Source organism: Daktulosphaira vitifoliae, unplaced genomic scaffold (assembly GCF_025091365.1).
Source record: "Daktulosphaira vitifoliae isolate Bord-2020 unplaced genomic scaffold, ASM2509136v1 Scaffold_1, whole genome shotgun sequence".
Classification (NCBI taxonomy): domain Eukaryota; kingdom Metazoa; phylum Arthropoda; class Insecta; order Hemiptera; family Phylloxeridae; genus Daktulosphaira; species Daktulosphaira vitifoliae.
Genome location: NW_026099572.1, coordinates 45464415 through 45488247, shown reverse-complemented (window position 1 = coordinate 45488247; position 23833 = coordinate 45464415). Strand labels below are relative to the sequence as shown.

General features: G+C 22.5%; 2 protein-coding genes across 3 annotated transcripts; both read right to left on the bottom strand.

Annotated features, from left to right (window-relative positions):
- Positions 1–102: 102 nt before the first annotated feature.
- Positions 103–16591, bottom strand: LOC126899139 (transcription intermediary factor 1-alpha). Of its 2 annotated transcripts, XM_050673714.1 has the most exons (17): positions 16410–16591; positions 14274–14659; positions 11918–12104; positions 11086–11258; positions 10660–10740; positions 10355–10503; positions 8943–9053; positions 8677–8871; positions 8206–8321; positions 8015–8085; positions 7009–7093; positions 6277–6323; positions 5763–5811; positions 969–1116; positions 634–814; positions 440–574; positions 103–376 (listed from the first exon to the last, which is right to left on the bottom strand). In XM_050673714.1, exons 3-17 carry the CDS (start codon positions 12099–12101, stop codon positions 275–277), a joined length of 1827 nt encoding a protein of 608 aa, XP_050529671.1. In that variant the 5' UTR covers positions 12102–12104; positions 14274–14659; positions 16410–16591; the 3' UTR covers positions 103–274. The 2 variants fall into 2 exon arrangements, with proteins under 2 accessions (XP_050529671.1, XP_050529682.1); XM_050673725.1 differs by lacking the exons at positions 11086–11258; positions 14274–14659; positions 16410–16591 and having other exon boundaries at positions 11918–12049.
- LOC126899398 (uncharacterized) lies at positions 16414–23669 on the bottom strand. Its single transcript, XM_050674318.1, has 11 exons — positions 23391–23669; positions 22857–22943; positions 22468–22662; positions 21191–21301; positions 20833–20894; positions 20580–20774; positions 20379–20509; positions 19657–19751; positions 19258–19359; positions 17712–17781; positions 16414–16497 (listed from the first exon to the last, which is right to left on the bottom strand). The coding sequence occupies exons 6-11, from the start codon at positions 20651–20653 to the stop codon at positions 16424–16426; spliced, it is 546 nt and encodes a 181-aa protein (XP_050530275.1). The 5' UTR covers positions 20654–20774; positions 20833–20894; positions 21191–21301; positions 22468–22662; positions 22857–22943; positions 23391–23669; the 3' UTR covers positions 16414–16423.
- Between the last annotated feature and the right edge of the window lie 164 nt (positions 23670–23833).

The following is a 23833-nucleotide window of genomic DNA, read 5'->3' as shown; positions in this document are numbered from 1 at the left end:
AAGTAGACTAAAATTTGTTATCATTAATTTTTAGAACTAACTGTTTTGAGGAATTAAAATGTATAAAAATAGCAATTAGATGTAAATGAATAAACGATTAAATGAAAATAATTAAAATTTTTTCTATTAATATAAAAAAATTATGAACAAATATTGAAAAAATGTTAATATTCAGTTTTATAAATAATATACAATTTTATTTATAATATTGGTCGTGTTCATAAATATGTATACATATATAAAAATCATATTAATGTAAAATAATAATTAAAAATTAATTAGGCTTTATATGTTGGTAATTGGGCAGCCACTTTGAAGTCATAGAATTAAAATATTCAAGTAAATTAATGGCAGAGTTATATAGTGGATCTGAGGTCTAAAAAATAATATAAAATTAATCTATCATAAAAAAGTTTAAATACTAATTTTAATTACATACATGATAGTATGATATTGCATTTTCAAATATACATTTTATATCATTAATAATGCTCAATGGAATATCTGACTGTAAGCAGTCCTTAATTTTGTTTAATGATGTCGGATTTTTAATTTTATCATAATATCTAGAATTCTGAAAAATATGATGAATTAAAATTATTTTAAAAATGTTTTTTGATATAAATTACTTACAGCATCAATATTAGGACATTCCATAAAATGTAAACTATCGTCACTTTGGCAATATAGCTCCAATAAAATACGCCTTATAATCTTGCTAAAAATACTTTTGTTTCTATCATCATCTATATAAGATGAGGCAAGTGGTTCAATATCAATACAAAGAGTGCAAGTCCACTTTTTAGAGATAGAACTAAAATATTGATTAATATATATAAAAAAGTATAATTTTGTAATCTAGAGCAAGTTTGTTAAACTATTTAACAAATAAACAAATATATCAATATTGATAGTAGAAGAAAAAAAAGGAAAATTCATCATTAATAATATTAACTGTTTAATTGTACCATTGTATGTCTTTTTCTAAAGGTAGCGGCAAATGACAATTGAGGTGATAAATTCTAAGACATTTTGAGCATTCAACAAACTTTTCTGAGTCTACAAAACTTTTGCAACATATGTCACATTCTTTCATTGCATTATCATCAGATATATCTGTAAAATCATAATTATTATTTATGATGTATAATTTCTTCAGCAATATATAATAGCATACATATATACTGAACAACTGAAGTTAATTTTTACCGACACTTAAAAGTTTTGTAATAAAATGAAAATCATTAATAATTTTTTGGTTGTTTCTTCAAAATGTTTCAAAGATTATTTTTAAGTGATTATTAAAAAAATGTTCGATTCAAATGACCAAAAAGTGTAAAAAATTTAAATTTTAACTTCAAACTCAAAAACCAAAGGCAATAGGAAAGATTTTAAGAATGGATCCCTTTATTTTTATCCATAAACATTCCTGAACTGCAATTTTCCTACTGCCATAATGTATAAATACTTATCTTTTAATATAATGGCTTAAGAGTTGTTATTGACCAGTCATTTTCTTAGATAATTTTCATTCATTATGTTTCCATTAAAGTTTGTAATAACCAAAAGAAAGACATAAAAAAGGGGGAGCAGTGAAGGTTAAAAAAGGAGACTTTATATAGAGGGGAATATCAAGGCAAGATAGTTATTTTTATTAACTTCCCTTATTTAATGCTTTTGTGATGCCTCCAAGACGCTGAGAATAATAATGATTCATGGCTACTTTATAGTGGCCAAGGTCAGAATTATATGCGTAATAGTGTTAGCGTATTCTTTTCTGTGGTCTGTGAAATAAAAAAAGTATTGATTTTGTAATATTCCAGAGGAGAATATTACAAGTTGATACAATTTCTAAGGAGAAACAAAAAGAGATTGAATTATATTTTTTTGCATTAATTTAAGTGTGTACAATTAAAATTATTTTCTCATATTTTTGTATCTAATAATACCTTAAAATAATTAATGTCATTCAAATTTTAAACGCGTCACAATTTATGCAGGCTTATTTTGCATTATATTAATGAGTGTTAATAAACTATCAAATAGCAATGGGAGATCTGGAAATGTAATGGTAGAGTTCTATTATTCCTGTACGGGTATCTTATTGGTAACATACGGGTATGTTTATTAACTATATATAAGATAATTGAAATTGAACGTCGTTGTCGTGTAAAATATACTATATTCCGTGTCTTTAAGGGGACATTGGTGCAAGAAACAAATTTTTTTTCCCATTTTTTTTTTTTTTTGGAAAAAATGGTTTCAACTCTATATTAAACGAAACATCGCCTCAATTTTCGAAAAGTGTTTTATTATTATTGTTACTCTGAGATTGATTACCTGGTTTTAATACTGGAAAATGGAATCAAATATAACCTAGTACATAAGATACCCGCGCAATAAAATAAATTTTACAATTAACTATTTATAAGGATAATGAGAAGTGTTCAGACCATTCCTGGTGATTTTCATTAGACTATTTAACGTTATGACATTATGAAATCAACTTTAGCACCCTAAAATTAATATAGATTAAAATTTTAAATTTAAATTATAAATAAAGTTGTACCTTATGATTTTGAAGTCGTCAAGTTTAAATTCGGAATTAGTTTTTTTGATCCCCCATTCAAGGGAACTTAGTGGATTTGATTTTCTTATTTAGTTAGTCTTTACTATCATATATCAATTTATGTCTTTTGAGTTAAGTTCAAAATTAGCATCACTTTTTATATTTTATCTTTTCTGTTAAAAGGACCTTCGATATCACTTATTTTTATCTCTTGTCACATAACAAAAAAATAAATAAGTAGGGCTGAATTTACACATGAGCATTATAGTGACCTTTTTACAGCTATAATTTTAAGGGGTGATATTTATTTTTATTGATTATAATAATTACGTATTAGACACTTTTTTTTAAAACAATGTAAAAAAAATTGAGGCGGAGAAACTTTCTACAGAGTGAAGGGCAACAATTTTTTAGATACATACACGTAGATATATGTAAACACGTCTTATGTATTATGTAAATCTCACGCTGAGATTTTATTATTCATGTTTTTCATACATCTTTCATTTAGAAAACTAGTTTATACACTTAATATACTTAAATATAAAACTAAATCATTATTTTCAAAACTTGAATTGATAATTTCATCAAATGAATTATCTTCTCCTCTTGCTTTTTTTTACGCTCATATTAATATATCAGTATTTATTTTTGTTAGTGAGTATTGTGTAATATGTGTTATTATAAATATACATACTCACTATGTTTTAATTACAAAGTGTATCGCTAGGTGTAAAATACATTCAAAAAATCAATTATTGTCATGTAATACTGTGACTTAAAATTTAATATAATCTCTATACATAATAGTAGATTTTAGGTGTTAGAATTTTTTTAGAAATTTTTTTATAATTTTTAGTAATAGACAGACGGAGTACGCAACATAAAAGAATTCTTAATTATATGTTAAGGTAAAATTAAAGCGTTGGTAAATACTACCCTGCTGTTCACCTTTTCTAAATCTTTAAAAGTAATATTAAAACACTGGTTATTGACCAGCAAAAATTTTTACGACCATTCTTCACTTAATTTAAAAAAAAAACCCAGCAGAGTGGGGTTGTGGACAGTGAAGAAGTGACATAGTTGGGTCAAGTATAATGATATATAACAGTGATTAAAATCATTATCATAAAAAACACTTCGATGCAAATATGTAGATAGTGTTTAATTTTGAAAAATTGGTGGATTATTCCAAAAGCTACTCATATTTCATATTTCCTTATTTAAACATAATAATAAGGCTACAAAATACATAGGTGTATTCAAAATTATACTTTATTATCTAGTACAAAATCATTGCCCGTGGCTATCATTTTTTTGCAATTTTTCCTTAATTCTATTTGAATTAGAATTTTGCTTTTGAATAATCCACCAATTTCTTAAAATTAAACACTATCTACAGCTTTGCAACGAAGCGTTTCTTATGATAGTGATTTTAATCATTGTCATATATCATCTATACTAATCCTAACAATGCCACACTCACACTGTGCCGCGACTCTACTGTGCTATCGGTTTTTACTATCTATTTGCCAGAAATTTAAGTATTTGCTAAAGTAGCAGCAATTCATACATTATCTCCTACTCATAAATTATGAAACCAGAAATAGAAAACCAGCACAGGGGGGTCGCGGCACAGTGGTGACGTGGCATAGTTGGATCAAGTATAATGATATCTGACAGTGATTAAAATCACTATCAAAAAAAAACGCTTCGATGCAAATCTTTAGATAGTGTTTAATTTTAAAAAATNCATAAAAAACACTTCGATGCAAATATGTAGATAGTGTTTAATTTTGAAAAATTGGTGGATTATTCCAAAAGCAACATGATCTCATATTTCCTTATTTAAATTCTCATTGGAAGTTTTATCACTTATAAATGTAATATATGAATTAATATATAAAGGGAAATTGTTTTATTTAAAAAAAAGTATGTTGAATGAAAGATGTATATAATTACTACTTCTCATGAAAGAATTGTATTGGTCCATACATTTTTTAAAAAGTTATAACATTTTAAAGTAAAAAATGTAAAATATAAAATCGAGAATTTTCACACAAAAATAGCATTTGGTAGCCATTTTCACCACGAAAACAAAATAAAGTCCTAATTTTTTTTTCCATAATAAAGTATATTACATTAGCTTTAATTTAAGATATATATAAAAGTGTTAGATTTTCGGGAACATTATCAAAAGTTAAGTAGAAAAAGTGAATTTTTGTGGAAAAGTTGTCATTTTAAATCCCCCCTGTGGGCAGATTTAGGATCAGAAAGGGTCAGATTTATAAAAAAAATTACCAAATGATAGGTATAGACATCATGCATCTATAAAAATTTTTTAAATATACCTAAGGTATCTATAAAAAAAATTATATTGATTCGGTCATTTTTAAAAAAGTTATGGTAATTTTAAGTAAAAAAATGTTGAAAATTAGCCATTTTAAAATTTGTAATTATTTTGGAGATTTCCCCCATTTACGGGGAACGAGGGAATTTTTTTTGATTTTTGAGGGTAATGTCTTCAATTAGATACAATTTGTGATCTTATGACGTATCATTGATAGAAAACGGTTCAGTAAGAGAAAAAGTGGTAACAGACACAAAAAAAAAAAACACATCATAGTAAAACCAATACCTTCTCAGCTTCGCATCGAAGCTAAAATATATACAAAACTTTCACAGCGTAAAATGTGTAAATTATTTAGTTGTCAATCATTATCAATTGAAAATAGAGCAATAAAACAAAAAAAAAATTTTAAATGTTTTTAAAGAAAGTTTTAAATGTTAAAAACTTTATAAAATAAAAATAACACGTTTAAATGGTTTTTTTTAAATATATTTTTCATCATCAGGGACCCCAATTTTTAAACATAAAAGAAAAAAAAGTTAACTTTTTTTTTTACTAAATATGGTGAGTCAGTATTTGCATGAGTTTAACCTACAATTTTCTGATGTTTTCAACTTAAAAAATTTTTAAGTAATATTTAAATTTGTGCTGCTAAATGTAAATAAGTGTATCTATACTGATAACTAGTTTCTGATAAGAGTATTTTTCTAAAAATTAATATCTAGGTGGTGATATTATACAATTAAATTTAATAGTTAATTTTTAAATAAATTTCTTAAGTTTAATAAAATTTGTTATTTTAATAATTATCAGTATATGTTATTAATTATAGCTTATAAATACCTGAATATTCACCAACACTTTTATTATTGTTGTTCTTGGAATGAAAAATCTGTAATTTAACACATGATACAATTATTAGCTAGTAATACTTGATATTAAATCCATTAATGTTATAAAAAATAATATTAAAACCCTAAGATAAAACGATTCAAAATGACATGTTACAAGAAATAAAATAGAAAGTAAATTTATTTCTCTTGGTTAATAATTAAATCATAATTATGATGATATAATACAATCTAATAATTTTATTTATTTTTTAACAATAAGGCAATTTTATATAGTTTATTAATCTACTTTACATTAATAATCAATGTATTATTTTAAATTAAAACATTATATAGAGAAATATTATAATTGTTTTATTTACATTTCATTGTAATAGTTAACTTTGATAAAATAATGATTAATAATAATTCTTTAGATATATAATTTATAATTTCATAGATCCAGTTATTTTAATTTATCATTAAATTGATCTATTGCTAAGTTATATATTTTTGAGGTATCTTACTTGATTAGTTTTAGAATAAAGGTTATGTACTTCAACTTGGTCATCAGCTAAAATAAAACCAAAATCATATTATTCAATATTAACTTGTTTTTAAAAAGATTAAATATAAGTAAAGAAGATTAATTCAACTTTGAAATTATTAAGCCAAACATCGAGTCATATCAAAGTGTATTTAATGTGTGTTCGGTGTGTACATATAAATTTTTTTTTAAAACTATTGTAACATTAACATGTATAATTTTTAATATTATTAAATTATAATCTATCAGCAAATGTACTTCTTAAGCTTTTAGATTTTTAGAGAAACAAAAAATATATTAGTCTCACTATGATAGAGATATTGGGTTTTAAAGGAGCTGCTTTATTTTTTTACATTAGATGTAAAATGTTCAAATACATCTCTGAGGTTGAAATATTTTGTTTAATATTTTATGCTAATTTATTCAATTTAAATTTGTTTTATTTAAGAAAAAAAATTGCATCTATTAATACATTTTTTCATATTTAACTAAAAAAAATAATAACTAATTTTATTATTCATTTAAAAGAAATTAAGTGAATAATATAAAAAAAATTACCCTATACTTAGCAAATTAAAAATTTTAATTTAATTTAAAAACAAAAAATAATTTTATAAATTGTAAAAGACCATCTTAAACCATTTATAAATTTCTGTGTGGTTTAATAATTACTTTTTACACTATTATGATCTCATATTAGTAGTTTATTTACTTTTTGGAAACATTGGACATGAAGAAGAAGGAGGTGTCTTGTCAGTTATACTGATATTTTTTCTAGAAATATCATTCTCCAAAGCCTGTAAAATAATTATTATATTGAATTAATATTTTTTCTTTTTTAGAAAATATTCAATACTTAATAACTACTAAAAAATAATTATTTTTAAAGAAAAATTTTTTATTTCATAAATAATTTTTACAATAAAAACTTCAGAAAAATAAATTACAAAAACAATAAAATTATTAATTGAAAATAAACTACTTTATTAATAAAGCAACACAAATCACTATAATACAATTAAAATTAGAGTAAAATATTACAATGAAATCACTAGTTTTTAAAAATACATATTCTTTTATAATTTTATTTTATATTAAAATGGTGGAGGATGTTTAAATTAATGAACTATAAAGAAATGATAATTATAGGACAACCTTATGTGTTAATTAAATTTTTTCAAATGATAACATACAACATCAATTAACTTTTTACTAGATAATGATCTAATTAAGGAAATGGCAGAAAGAAAATAACTTTTGATCCAATTTTTCAAAATTAATTAACATTTTTTTACCAAAAAGGAGGAAAGAGTAGGCCGAAAAAATTTCTAGTGTTAAAAATAGTAGCAACAATACCTCACCTTTAGTCATTACTTTAAATTGTTAATAACTTCTGAAATACGGATTCAAAAGTTATTTTTGACCAGTAATTTTTGTAATTAGATCATTAGTTGATAAATAAACTATTTAGCTATATATTTTGGCACTTAAAAATTAAATTGACACTCTTATAAAGTATAAGGGATAAATATAAAAATTATTTTATGATAAATAAATTTAGAAAAGTATGTAGCTAAAAAAAATCAATCTTATTTTTATTTTTCAATTAAATAAGTGTCTCATGATAAAAGAACTACTCTGAATATTAAAATTGATTTAAATAAAACTTTCAAATTTTTTTTAATCTATATTTCAATTAATTTTATTGAAATATTTACTTGTTTCAATTTTTCTTGAATCACAATAGTATCTTTTGCATTTGTTGTAATAAATCCAATTTTTTTTATATCTACAAATAATTTCAAAATTATTATTGTAATTTAAATATTTTTTATTTTTACATTAAGGCTCAAATGTCTTAAAATCAGAGAAATATCAGTAAAACATTAAGCGAATATAAAACATCTACCTGCTATAACATTTTGTAAATGATTTTCATACTGAAATACAATTTTTGAATTCAAATCTGATACTTCAGGAATAATATCTATTTGTTTAATGGAGTGAAGTTGGCTTAAAATAAGACTACATAAATAAAAATTAACATAATTAATTATATATAATATTATGACTCATACTACAACAGAACGTATCTCAAAATTTGACAAAATAAAATTTTTATCAATAATGATAAAAAGTTTTCCTGATTATTTTTTCTGCATATTTTTTTTTTGGCGAGTCTCATAATTCTATTGATAATTATCAAAATAACATCACCATAAGGTATAAATGTATAATATAATATAATATATCATAATATAATGTATAAACATTAGGGCGTTAAAATTTGTTTTATGTTCATCATGAAAACCTACTGAGATATGTGCTATTGCAGTATAAACAACAATATATTTATTGATAATACTTTAAAAGTAGTTACTTTCGGTGTTTAAGAATATTTATCACATTTTTATGGTCTAAAATTGAGTTTGAAAACTTTGTATAATATATATTCTGATTTATTAATTCTGAAATACGTTGTTTATTTTCTTGTGCTTTTTTTACACTATCTGTGTAGCAAGCATCCACATTGGTCTTTAAAATCTGAGCACGGTCATTAACAACAGTAATAATGCTAAAATTAAACACATAACATACAACATATATTATATTTTAAAGTTATTAACTAAATTTAAAATTAATTACTTAGACACTAAATCATCTATCTTTCTTTTAACATCATCTTTCTTTCGGTCTAAATTAGGCAAGTCATCTTCAATTACTTTGAGACAGTATTTCATATATTTTATGTTCTTCCTAAAATAATAATAGATCTATAAATTTTTTTTTTAATTATAAGAAATTACTATTAAGAAAATGTTTGATTTGAAACATATCAATTATAGTGTCTAATATAGTACTAAATTAGAATAAATTTAAAAAATTTTAATTCTTTACTTTTTAATACACTTTGTAACATTTACAATAGTATAAAAATAAGACTTACACTCACAAAAAATTAGGTTAGAACAGACATGATTTTTTACAAGTATGGGAGGCTATGGTATTAATGAAAAAGAATAATGCAGTAGAACCAGATGAAGTGCCAGCAGAAGTATGAAAAATATTACGCAGTGATGGTATAAGGTGGTTGAAGGATCTTTTTAATAAAATCCTTTTAGAAGAGAAAATAATAAAAGAATGGAGAAATAGTATTATGGTGAGAGAATGAGTGTAACAGATCAGAATACTTAGATAAATGAGTGAAGTAGTGATTAGAGAAAATAGGATAAGGAACAAACATATAAAAGGGAGAATAGGTGTAGCGTCAATTGTGGATAAGATGAGAGAAAATAAACTTAGATGTTTTTGTCATATTATGAGGAAAGAAGAATCGGAAGCTGTAAGAAAAATTATAGAAATTAATGTTGAAGGAAGAAAGTGTAGAGGAAGACTCTTTTCTTGTCTTTATCTCAACTACTTGAGGTTGGCCACCCTTATCCTACACTTCCACTTGACACGATCTCCCACATCATCTACTCACATTTGTTTTGTTCTCATATCACATTCAATAACATCCCTTTTTGGTCTTCTTCTACCTCTACTTTCTTCAACATTAATTTCCATAACTGTTCTTATAGCTTATGATTCCTCTCTCCTCATAACATGACCAAATCAACTAAGTCTATTTTCTCTCATCTTATCTACATTTGACGCTAAACCTATACTTCCTCTTATATGTTCGTAACTTATCCTACCTTCTCTAGTCACTCTACACATTCATCTATTTTCACCTCTGCTACAACACTTATTCTCTGCTCTATTCTCTTGTCAACCACCCAACACTCTGAATTATACATTATAGCTGAACTCACTATAGTCTTATAGAACTTATCTTTCAGTCTCATTGGAATTATATAACACACCAGACCCTTCTCTCTACTTCACTCAACTACACATGTAAATGTAAATTATTCTATTCCAATCTATCTGTTATTTTGCATGCATAAATGTTATAAAAGAAAGAATATGATTAAAAAAGTAAAAAAATAAATATTATTGCATTTTTTAATTAAAAAATTTCAGACACTCTCAATAATGAAGATAACTTAACTCACTCAATATCTATCAACATTGTTGATATGTTAGTTTTTGTTATTCGAGTTGCATCTTCCAATTTTTTAGTTGTATGTGTATTATGATCTGTTGAAAAACAATCAGTACAAATTATTGTACTACAATTCTCACAATATAAATTCATAATTTCCTATGAAATTTCAAAGAATATATTAATTAAAAAGTATAAATATATCATAATTTTATTTATATAATATTTTATTTTTTACATTGAATAAATTAAATACTAAGTATATTGAAATAAACAAGTTTTAAAATGTTATAATTAAAATAATAAACAACTTACTCCAGTGTGATTAGAACAAAATAATGCATTCTCTGAAAGAACTGAAAATGAATGAGATATTGACTGATCAGAGAAGTGTTTCTGAAAAATGATTTATTTTCCTTATAAAATATTTAAAATTTTTGCATTACTCAATTATGCAAATATAATAGTAGTTTTTTAAGTTAAAAGAAAAACCCCTAAGAATCCTATTAACATCTTAATAAAAAAAGAGGGAGGGATCTATTATCACCCATTAACTTATGATTTAAAAATTAACTGGTTTATAATAATAAATAAACCAACATTTTTAAAGTTTAATTGAATTATTGTAGATAAAGGATACTGAATAAGATTAAATTTAACAAATACTTGAAAAAAAGAGAAATTGGACGTTTGACCGAGATATATTCATTAACATTCATACTTTATAATATTAGTACTTACTGAAACACATTCATAACAAATTATTTGCTTACACGTGGTACAATTTAATTGTGCTTGTTTATTGCAACTATTTATTTGACAAACATTATTTATTTTTAAACTAGATGAACTCAAAAAAGGATATTCAGCTAATTCTTTATTTGCACTTTTTTTTAGACATTTACACTGTATATCTAAATAAGTTAATGATTATTATTTTATTATATATTAATATTACATGAATAATGTATAAACATGGCATGGCAACAATTAAAAAATATTAAAAATTATACTCTTTATAGACTATAAATTGAATCAATATTTCAAAATTAAAATTCTAAAATTTTACTGATAATTTCACTTACTTATACATATGCTACAAAATAATTAAATTATGATATTTACATTATATATTATTATTTATTTATAAAAAAGATTACATGTTTAAAATTAAAAAATTTACTAATAAATTTAATATCATTATCGCATTAATTTATTAAATAAAATCGTCTTAGTTCAAAAATAAGAAAAGTTAGGGATATTAATTAAAAGTATATCAGAAAGTATCTTAGATGTTAGTATTGAAAGATCAATTTGGTTATACAGTAAAATTAGTGGTAGCTATAAGTAATAATTATATAATAAAATTAGCTTTTTTCAAATTTTTGTCCCCCAAATAAATATTACGAGGAAATCTATTTATATTAGTAAACAATAAAAACCATAAATAAAAGAAAGTTATTCCATTAATGACTATTCTTTCTTAATGATTACTTACTCATAATTTATAAATATTTTTAATTTAATATTAAATAAATCATTTTATGCAAATAAAAATTTTTTTTTACAATACCAAAATCTGAACTGTTTTCAGTCGGAGTCTTGTTTTTTTCATAGCATTTCTCACATATAACATGCAAACATTTTAATAATTTTAAATCATTTGAATTATCGGATTCTTTATTGCAGAAAACACAATTTAAATTAAATTGATAGTCCAGTTTAGGCTTTTCATATGTTTTGGAATCTGAAGACATAATCTGAAAATAAAATTCATCTATAATATTCAAAATATATTTAATAAATTAATTAAATTCAAAGAAGTTTCACAAATAATTAAATTAAATTCATGAATTTCTTTATTACGAAAAGCTAATAAAGAAAATTTTTTAAATAAAAGATCTTTAGCTATAAAAATTAATCTGATAAAAGCAAAATAATTTTAAGTGTTTGATTAATTTCAAAACATTGGGTTTATTACTTTATATAAAGTAATTGAAAAGGAAAGAATTTTTGAAACTGTAAGTGATTAAAGAGTTATGTTAATAATTGAAGTATAAATATAACTATAGTTAATATTGAGCACAAATAAAATCATATAAAATTCTTCTTAATAGTCAAACATATTTTATTTATATGAGAAGACAAAAGATAATATTGACTCCTCCAATTAAATTATACTAGAAAAATATGACCTAAAATAAAAATAATTAATTTTATTAAGGTTAAACTTTTGAGCATAGTTAAAATATTGCTTATAATTTTTTAATTATTTAATTAGTAAATAAAAATATTCAATAAAAACAATAGTGATTTTTTAACTATCAATTATGTAAAATTTAAAAATTATGAATTACAATATAATTTTTTCTTTTCAAAAGTTAATGAAGTTGCTATTGGAAAATAATTCCTAACTCTCTTATTTCTTCTTTAAAAATGTATCAACTTATTTGTTTAAGCAGTTTAAAAATAAAAAAAATAACCGGTTTATAACAGCTTTATTAAAGTTATTAGGTTTTTATATCAGGGCAGAAGGAGTAATTCAGTTCACAAGTCTCTAGAGATAAATATAAACAGACCTATACATTAACTGCAGTCTTTATATTAATGTGTTAACAATTTTCAAAATACTAGATTAATGGTTATTAATCTTTTGTCATTTTCTTATTTTTAAGCAAGCTAAACATATTTTTATTTTAAATGCAGTACTAACTATTTTCAAAATAGAATTTTTTTTGCAACATCTCTTTTATGATGATATTTAATTGTTAATGTCGTGGAAACACATGGATATTGCATTGTAAATGGCAATATCTCACTATTAATTTTTGTTTTTGTTTTTAACATATATGACACTCCATTATCAAAGATAATATTGTTATTTTCAATACAATATCATGTGTTTTTAGACATTAAAAAATCCCATTTTAGAGATACATGGTATTGAAATGACAATAAATATATAGAAGCATTATTATACATATATATTTTACAGCGGCAAATTTTGACCATCATTATTTCGTATTTGGCGATACATTTTTTAATTATAACACAAAAAATTGATGTCATGGGGCTTTCCACAGCTCTCTAGGGTTTCATTTTTTTAATTGCCTACACGCAGAAAATATATAAATATGCCACTGATGATATATGTGTCCAATAAAAAAATTTATGTTGATAATTATTAAGAAGATAGGAAGGATGATTTTTTTAAAATTATAATAAATATGACACTATTAACTTCTAAAAAAAAAGAATATAGTTATAGTTAAAGAATCACCTTAAATATATTATTAAATAAGATAAAAAAAATATTAGGAAGGATGTAAGTAGAATGCTACTCCAAAAATTTTGTTGAAATTATTCCTGTTGTATAAGAATCAAGAACAGGCTTATTCACAGTGCAACTATACTGCAGCACAGTGAATCATTAATCATCATATTTACAGCTAAAAAATGGACGGCTAGGAAGTAAATACTGAAAAAATTAACCTGGTACGATTATCAATAATTTATTATTATTTTTTTTTTTCATTATTTTTATATTTTATTTATTTGAAAAAAAATGTATTTTTACTATAATAATACAATAAATAGTTACACAAACACATTTATAATAAATCCATATATAGATAATATGTGTATTTGGATAAACATGTGTCTTTAATCATATGTACTTTCTTACAATAACAAAATTATTTATATATATTCATTAAATTCCACTAACATATGTTTTATTGATAATAAATACATAAAAAAAAGTACTTAAATTTAAATAAGTATACTTTTACATAAGTTAATGATTATGTTACCTATGATCTACATCAATTAAAAAAAAGTCATACAAATATTAAGGCAATTATTTTACTGTATACATTACTTTAAATAATTATATAAATTATAGAACTAAGACTTAAAGAGACACTTACTTATAATAATTCGTTTTATTTAGCTATAATATGAAATCTTGAGGAACTGTGTGGCCGAGTTATAATTTAATTAATTAAATTATATTATAATATGAAATCTTTGTATGTATACATAAGTCAACATTGAATATTATACATAAAATAAAATGATTTACAATTATTAATTAATCCAATAAAAGTAAGTCAAAAGTAACTTAAATTATATTGTTGAGTAATTATATTACTGTAACATACAGAAAATTACACAAATAATTATAAAGTGGGTTGTAAACAAAATTTATATAGGAATTTCTTAGAAATGTTCATGTTATCAACTCACAAAAATTGATAATATGATGTGCTTCCCGCTCTTTTGAGTGGTTAACGTCGGTCAACAGGTTTCAGTTCTGAAGCATTAAATGTGTTAGTTTTATTAAAATTTATTATGTACCATATATTATGTTTATATACATTAATTATAATACTTAAACATACAACATTAATTAATTGTATAAATACATTAAATCACATTCTCGTTAGAATCATAATTATAACTATCGATTAAATAAACGGAAAAAATTGAGGGCTCTAAATATATATTTATTGTGATATGAAGATATATTTTAGAACGTTCGAAGAATAGAAGAATATTTCATTAAAAATTATATTACATTTTTTACCAAGATTGTTTATTTCCAGTCATAAGCTTATAATTAGACAAAAAACTAAGTACTCCTAAACATTTTTGCAGTTCTCCAAAATTATATGAAATTATTTTAATAGTTATATTAAAATAATTTTTGAGTAAGAGAAAAATCCATTTAGCCCCCTAAATTTATTGTAAAATTATGCCAATGCCTTCAGTTTATATATTATAGTTTAAATAACTTCTCAAAAATAAAATATAGAGGGAATTTAGCTTCTTAAATTCATAAGAGTCAATGGAGTTAAAGCCACATTTTTAGAAAATTTACGTCTAAGCTTAAATTTTGTTATAGCTTTATAAAAATTATTTGTACTTTTATAAATAAATCTTTATAGGGAGAATAAAAATTGAATTAGACTCGAAACAAAATATTTTTCTTAAAATGCGCCCATGCCAATTATTTTCTTAATAAGATTATCTATTAACATAAGCTTTAGATTTAGATAAAGTGGGGTAAAATTGCTAGATTAAGCTCCTATGACTTTTCCTGACTTTTGTGTGTGGATTTAAAAATTGAAATTTGCCTGAGAATTATTTCAATATCTAACCTAACATTACAAATTTTTATAATTTTTATCTTATAATAGCAAAATATGAGATTTCTTGAATATTGTCATTTTTGTCATCTTTTTCCAGCTATGGCATAAGATTGCGAAAATGATAGTTAAACTTAGTAACCAAAACTAGTGTAAAGAAATTAAATTCTATTGACGCATGAATTATTAGGTATTAAGTAATATTTTTATGATATTTAAGAGAATAATTAATAACAATTTCTCAAGTATACTAATACCTAGTTTTGATTTTTAAAAATTCATCATAACACACAAAATATGAATTTCTCAATTTTTCGACAATTAAACTTGACGTGTGCACATGCGATTAATAAGTAACTGAGTTTACCGTAAGAGGTTTTTATGTTATTAAGGACGTGTTGCTATTAGTGATTTCTTTTGAAAAAATCTGTATTCATTATTTTACTTAATCTACCTCTATATATTAACTTTTAATAAGTTATTTTTTACCCTTACAGATGCAAGGATTGACTTTAAAAAATGTCTTTATTAAACATTCAAAAATAAAAAACATAACATAATTCTACAATCAACAAAATGTAAAAAAAACTAATTATACTCAAATAGGTAAACGAGTTAAAAATGACTTGTATATCCAAAAATGTTATAATATATATTATATATTTATATACAGAGTAGAACAGATCTAATTGACAAATCTTATAACTTATAATACAATTAACATTTCATGGTATATATTTTATATAATTTATCTATTTTTAGACTATTAAAATCATATTTAACATTTTTTTGTCTTAAAAATGCCATGACTTTTTTCGAAAATGAACAAATCAAAATAATTTTTGTTATATAGAAATTTAAGGTATTTCTCTTTTATTTGATATAAATTTTTTGACAACATCGTTATTTACATACCTACAGAGGTAGATTCAAAACAGCAACTTTTTTACAACAGTCAATTTTTTCAACTTAATTTTAGAAAATGGTATGGAAATACTGCATCCTTTAAACATATGTTAAATTAAAGCTTATGTTACGTACTATAAGTAAAAAAAAAATTTGTCCGGACAATTTATCTTTTAAGTACAAATGGCCATCAGAGTCAAACAAATTTATTATATATTTAGTAATAAATTTAAATTTATTAAATATTTATTCATATATTATACTAATATCATAAAACTTGTAATCAGGATATTAATAAGGAAATAGAAGTTTATTTTGCTTTTAGAATAATCCACCAATTTCTTAAAATTAAACATTATCTACAGATTTGCATTGAAATGTTTCTTATGATAGTGATTTTAATCACTGTCAGATATCATCTATACTTGTCCCAACTATGCCACAACCCCACTGTGCTACCGATTTTTTTTGTGATAGACATATAATAAACAAAAATGCTTTTAACATTGTATAAAAATGCAAAAACTGTTAATAAAAAATTACAATAAAATAATTATTAAATTAAAAGTTATTGAATTTGTCATATGTCTGTGACTCAACTGTATACAAAGTGATCTAAATTTAGTAAGATCCTCATTTTCTCAGAAATTCATGAGAATTTAAAATTTTTGTATAAAGAAAAATGATTAAATTAAATAAAATGTGTAATAATATGTAGTTAAATAACTTTATTTTCATCTTTTTGTGGTTAAAAACTATATTAAATTTACTTAAATGGAAACCTATTTTTAACTTTATAATATGAAAAAAAAAAAATTATAAACAATTTTGTTTTAACAATTAATTTTTATCCGATAGAGCGTTTATCTGTTACTATAGCCTTTTAAAAGGAAGATAGACATGTCATTCAATAATGTGGCCATTCTTAAAATTTTTCAGTTATTTTTCATAAAATTTAGATTTATAGTAAAAGGGGGATATACTTATAGCATTGATTTCTTGTACAAAAAAAAAAATCACTCTTGATAGAACTATAATCACAAAATTATTACAAATAAAAAATTATAACAAAAAAATAGTGATTGACTTGAAAATTTGAATTAAAACTTAATTTTAAATTTAACCCATTTTTAAACATTTTTTTATCATTAACAGTGATATCAATAATTTCAAAAATTAGTTTAAGAATTAAGATCTATTTATGATTTAGTAAAAACTATACACCATGTTTTTTATATAATAAATAAATAAAAAGTAAAGCTGTAATGATAAAAAATAGATCATAAGTTTAAAAAAGTTTTGAAAATATACTTGAAATATTTTTTTTTGTTTCATATATACCACTGTGTTTTATATTTGTAACCTGAGGTGTTTCTGATACCTGAAAATAATATTGGTTGTACATTATAAATAATTTATTTAATTATACAAAAACGAATGACAATAGTTGATTTATTTAATGGTGTCAACTTGGGATAGTTAAATATTTTACAGATGTCAACACTTAATTTTTGACAACAAATATTTTGTGTTTTTTAACAATACTAGTAAATATCTTACTAGTAGATTGATATGGTTTAAATGATAATAGATATTTAATTGCTTTGAGTTGGGCCATTTGGCAGTAATTAATGTTTAAAATGGACATTAGTAAAAATTATTCTCAACTAAAAAAAAAAATATTTAGTTCTCACTGGACCGATTTTAATGTAGCTAAACCAATTAGATTAAAAAATTTGAAGAAAAAAAAACCTTTCAAATGGTATTTTCTGCATTTTAAAATTGTTATGAACTTTTTTTAAAACCCTGATCTTAATGAAATTTTATCACAGTAATCTAGAGGCAATATGCTTTCTTTTAGTATATGTTTTATAAAATTATAAAGAATAACTAAAATACAGGAAAGGTTTGAAAGACACTATTCAAACATGTAAAAATTCATTTTTCAACTTAATTTTTAAAAATGTTCTTGGAAATTCAGTATATTAAATAAATAAATTTAATATATTAAATTAAGTCTTTTTAAGAATACATTATGATGAAAAAAAAAAAAGTTTCCACTATTTGTTCAATAGTTATTTGACTTTAAAACCAAAAACCGTAAATTTCTGTAAAAAATATTTAATATTTGAATGACATTTTAAAATATAGAAATTGCGAAATTAAAAATTTACAAACTATTATGAAATTTAATGGATTTTCATCGAAGCGTCATTTATGATAGTGATACTTAATCATGATCATAATATATTATATATTATATCATCTATACTTATTAGGGAGTCCCTTAATTTTTAAAAGTTTGAAAATTCTTTGGGATCATCCTTCAAAATTGTGTGTATTCAAAAAATATTAGGCCGATTACATAAGTTTAACCCGTGCTGATTTGAGGTTGAAAATCAGCAAAAAGATACAGTTTTTTAGTTTTCAGCAATTAACTTGTAAATTAGCACAAAAAAAATAATTGAAACTAAATTGTAGATCTAATCGTTTTGTATAAAATAAATTCAACAGTTTTCCTTTTAAATCCATTAGTATTTCAGAAGGATGTCAAAATAAATAATATTTTGTCAAAATTGGCATAATTACGAATATTTCATCATATCTGATGAACCATATATGTTATGACCTAATGTTTAATACAAAAATTGTTTAAAATTAAATTTTACAAAATAAAAGTAATAAGTAAAAATTTCATTGAGTCTATCGTTTTATTGCTATAGTTGAAATTGTTTGATCATATTACGAATTTTACTAATTTTATTTTTGTAATTAAGAAAAAGTTTCTGAATATGACTTAAGTCCTTCTTAACATAATTTGAGAAAATTATTTATCAATTTTAATACAATGAATTACCAAAGCTTGAAATGTCTGCATGTCATTGACCACTTTTTTTGAATATGTAGTAGTATTTAATTTTTGTTTTTGATAAAGTGAAATAGATATTTCTTTTGGAAGCTATTAAATAAAAACACAAAATAAAGTAAGTATTTGTCAAATACTACATTATTATATTAATATTGACTAAATTAGGACAAATTTTTTTTAATTTCTAGAGTACAATATTATATTGTGTTTTAATTTTTATTGTTTTAACATAAATGGTTCCACTTTAAGTATTTTTCTTAAAAGTTAGATTAGACTTCTAATAGTAGTTAATAACATTAAAATTTGTAGAAATATAAATTTAAATACATTAAATATTGTAGTTACAGATAAATAATATAATAGATTTTATAGTAAAATGTTAATTACTTTTAATGGTGTAATTGATAATTTTTTTTTTTGTTTTTCTTTAGGCAATTTTGTATTAATATTATCAATTTCAAAATGTGTATAATCTTTTATTGCTATAACATAAAAATAATTATGATTAACTATTATAACTTATGAAATATATTGGTCAGTTTTTAGGTTCCATATAAAGTTGAAAATTTTAATTTTACCATTAGTGTTTTGTATTTTTTCTACTAGATGTTTACATAGGCAAAATAAGGTATTTTATTGATATATACCTTAATTTATATATTTTAGTGAAGTGTTTAGAGTTTTATAATGAAGGTGGAGTTTTATACAAGAATAACTTTTATCATTCAATCCAATCAAATTATAAATGAACTTTTGGTATGTGATTATTTTTACCATGAGAGGTTTTGACCTCTATTTGCCTGTTATGTACACCCTTGTATATAGTTTCGGCTTTGGACATTTGCTTTTTTTTTAGAAAATACAAACCTTTGTCTAATTATAGAGGATAAAAATAGTTTTTTTTTTAATATTGAGCCAAAAATTATAATAACAAATTCTAATAATTAAATTGTATGCTATTTAAAAACTACAAATGACATAAATCACAAGTAAAATTTATAATGTTGTAAAAATTATTTTATATAAGAAGATAATTGTAATACTAATTTTTTAAATGTTAAAAGTCTGATAAATTATAATAAAATATTAAAATATATATTAATACTTACATTTTAAAGCTTTTACTAAATTTTGTTTGAGTTTTTTTTTTAATGCATATGAAAACATGTTAAACTGAACAGGATCTTCCAAATGTTTAGATATACTTACAGAAATGTGATCTAACCGGTTTTTAATTTTCCTGAAATTAACTGTATTTTAATACATCTGTAAATGTTTTTAGTTAGAAAAATTAATTCAAATTTACATACTGTTGTTGTTTAATTATGTCTTTATTATTCTTATTATTAATAACAATATCTATAAAATCAACATAATAGTTCATACCATTTTGTTTCTTTAATAGTTTGTTTTTTATTTAATTTTATTGGTTAATATTACTTTTATATAGTTTCTCTACCATATTTTTTAATAGGTTACTTTGTCAATTAATTTCTTGAATAATCCTAAGATAAATAAATAAAATAATTATTGATGTTCTAGCACACTAAAACATATATGTACACTTTTAAGAATTTTTCAGGAGCTCCTTTTGAAAATTTTTTCACCATAACAGTAAATGTTAACTGTAAATTTTTAAATATTATTAAATAATAGAATTCTAAAATATTATAATAAATAGTTATTCTTCGTATTCAAGAAAGAACTTAGTTTCCCACTTTTAACCCATTTTCATAAAAATGTAATATTTTTTTTTTAAAATACTAACAATATGTTAGAAAAATTACTCGTGGAACCACATTTTTATCTTTGATGAGAAAATTATTTTGCACAATGAAAGACAGAAATATTTTTTTTAAAGTATACAATTACATTGCATTATTTTTCGAAAATTATGTTAGTTTTTTATAAATATACATACACTGATATAGTCTTATTAATATTACAAACTATTTCTTTTTTTTTAAATCTATAATTTTTTTTTTGTTCTTCAATTACATTCAAGTCTCTTGTTATATTAGTCATATTTTTTCTGTGCAAAAAAAAATATATATATAGATAAAATTGAAAATACTAAGTGTGTTAAAGTAAATTTAATTTGTTGAGGCAATAAATATAAATACATATCCTAAAATCTGGTTAAAAATTCAACCAAATTTCTAAATGAAATAAAAACCATGTTGAAAATAAAATGACACTTGTCATAAGTCTAAGTTTTTTACATAAGTGGTTTTTTCTTTCTCCAGTAATATATATATTTTTTTGTGACATTACTTCTTCCCCCGTTATTGTCTCAATTGTTTTAAAACCTTAAAATAACATACACTTACTTTAGAAACATAAATAATTAATAATTACACAACACATTGGAAATTGAAATTATTTAATTTTTATAAGATTTGGGATTCTGCTATTAGAATTTTTGTACTATAATGATGTGATAGTTTATTTAAATATAGACAAGATAATTTTTTACCCAAATTAACTGCAGTATGTATTGTTAAATATAAAAATTTAATAAGAGTAAAACACAAATAAAAATTATTTTCAACTAAAGTAGTTTCATGTTCTTAAATTTAAGTAAAATAAAAAATAAGAAGGAAGTTTGATTATTATAAATAATTTAGTAAAAGAAAATAGTTTATTAATTTTATTAAATTTCAAATCAATTAATAACCTATAATTTGATGAACACTACATTCTTATTTTCTATGGTAATTGATTTTGTTACCAAAGAAGTAGTTATTATTAAATAAACATATAATTTAAGGACATAGTGTGACACAGTAGATACTTCAGGTGCTAACAAGCTTTGAAGTTAAGCTCTGTCTGCCTCTCTTGGTTGTCAGATGGTTTAAAACATGTCAATTATGATGGCAGCAAACACTATGGCTCTAATACAGAAGGAAATGGGAAATCACTGCACTTAAAATTTTCCTAGGATACATCAATCTAATCACCATAACTAACTGACTGATATTAACTAACTTAAGGATTGAAAAAAAATATGTATAAAAAATTAAGGAAGCACTGAATGAAGGACAGGATTAGAGAGTAAGAGCAGAGGATAGGGAAGACTGGAGGATTGTATGTGTGACAGAATAATAGCCGAAAAAAAACCTAAGAAGTTCAAAAAGTAAGGAAACAGGTCAATTATTACAAACAATGAGAACAATAGAAACCAGTTTCCTTACTTACTAAACACCCTATATATATATACTTTGTATATTTATTATAGCCTTATGTCAATTCATTTTTCCTGTCTAATAATTCAGATTTGATTCTTTCCTCGACTTCATTTAAACCACTGTATGAATGTGTTTTGTGCTCCTACAATTGACAAAGTGAACATATTTCTATTTCACAATAGTTACAATAAAAATTCAAGTTCTCCTATATAAAAATCCATGAAAAACAACACTTTAATTTAATTTTAATAAAACAAATTTGAATAATATTAATAATTACTAAAAATATCTTTAAAAATAAAATTTTTTCCCTCTATAATTGAGTAGTAGCAATCTTATAATATATATTTTTGGTTTTATAAATAAAATTTTGTAAAGAATTAATATTTATTTACTTACAGAGTTGTGAGTAGGACATAAATGTTCAAGCAAAGAGTGAGATATATTACTAACATTATGAGTTGTATTTGAATCTTTCATATGATTCTAAAAAAATCAAGATTATTAATTATTTAAGTCAGTTAAAATTTAAATATATACATTAAAAACTTGAAGTTATTAAATGTAATTCATTATAAAATATTAGCATGGAGTGATACAAGTATGGTATGATTAATTTTTAGGTGTATATAACTTAAGGTGCTGTGTAATTATCAATTATTAAATTTAATTAAATATTTTTCGTTTTCTTAAGTTTTAATCAATGAAGATTTAAAAAAGGGTTATAAAACATATATATCGTAAATAAATAAAGGCGTATTGCAGCTTAATTTAAAAGAAAAGAAATTATTTGACCACTATGCCTCAGTGATAGGTGCCAGGGTTTTATTTTGTTGCAATGGGCTTGTATGTTATTCTGTCCTCTTTGGATAAATAATAATTACTAGATTCTAAATCGGTAAATGTTAAAAAATAAATTAAAATAATTTATACCATCGTTAATGTTATTTTTTAAGCACGTTTCACACAAAACATGTAGACAATCTAATAATATATAGTTACAATATTCTATACTTTCATCGCAAAAAAAAACAAAAAATTCTTTGAGTAACTGGATCTGCATTTTTTTTAGCCATCATGTATTAATTCTTTGTATATTTTAAGTGGTTTTAACAAAATTAATTCATAATTTAGATATAATTTTCACTAATATCGCAATATTTATAATTAAAAATTTTCCCAAAATTCAATAACAAAAAAAAATAAATACATTTATTATAAATACAAAATATGTCGAATAAGATATTTATATTTTTGCATAGTTAAAATAAGAAAATAAAAATTATATTATTATAATGATAATAACCGATTAGTGAACTACAAATGATAGCAGAAATAATTGTCTAAAATAAACCTTGACCTATTGTAACCATACT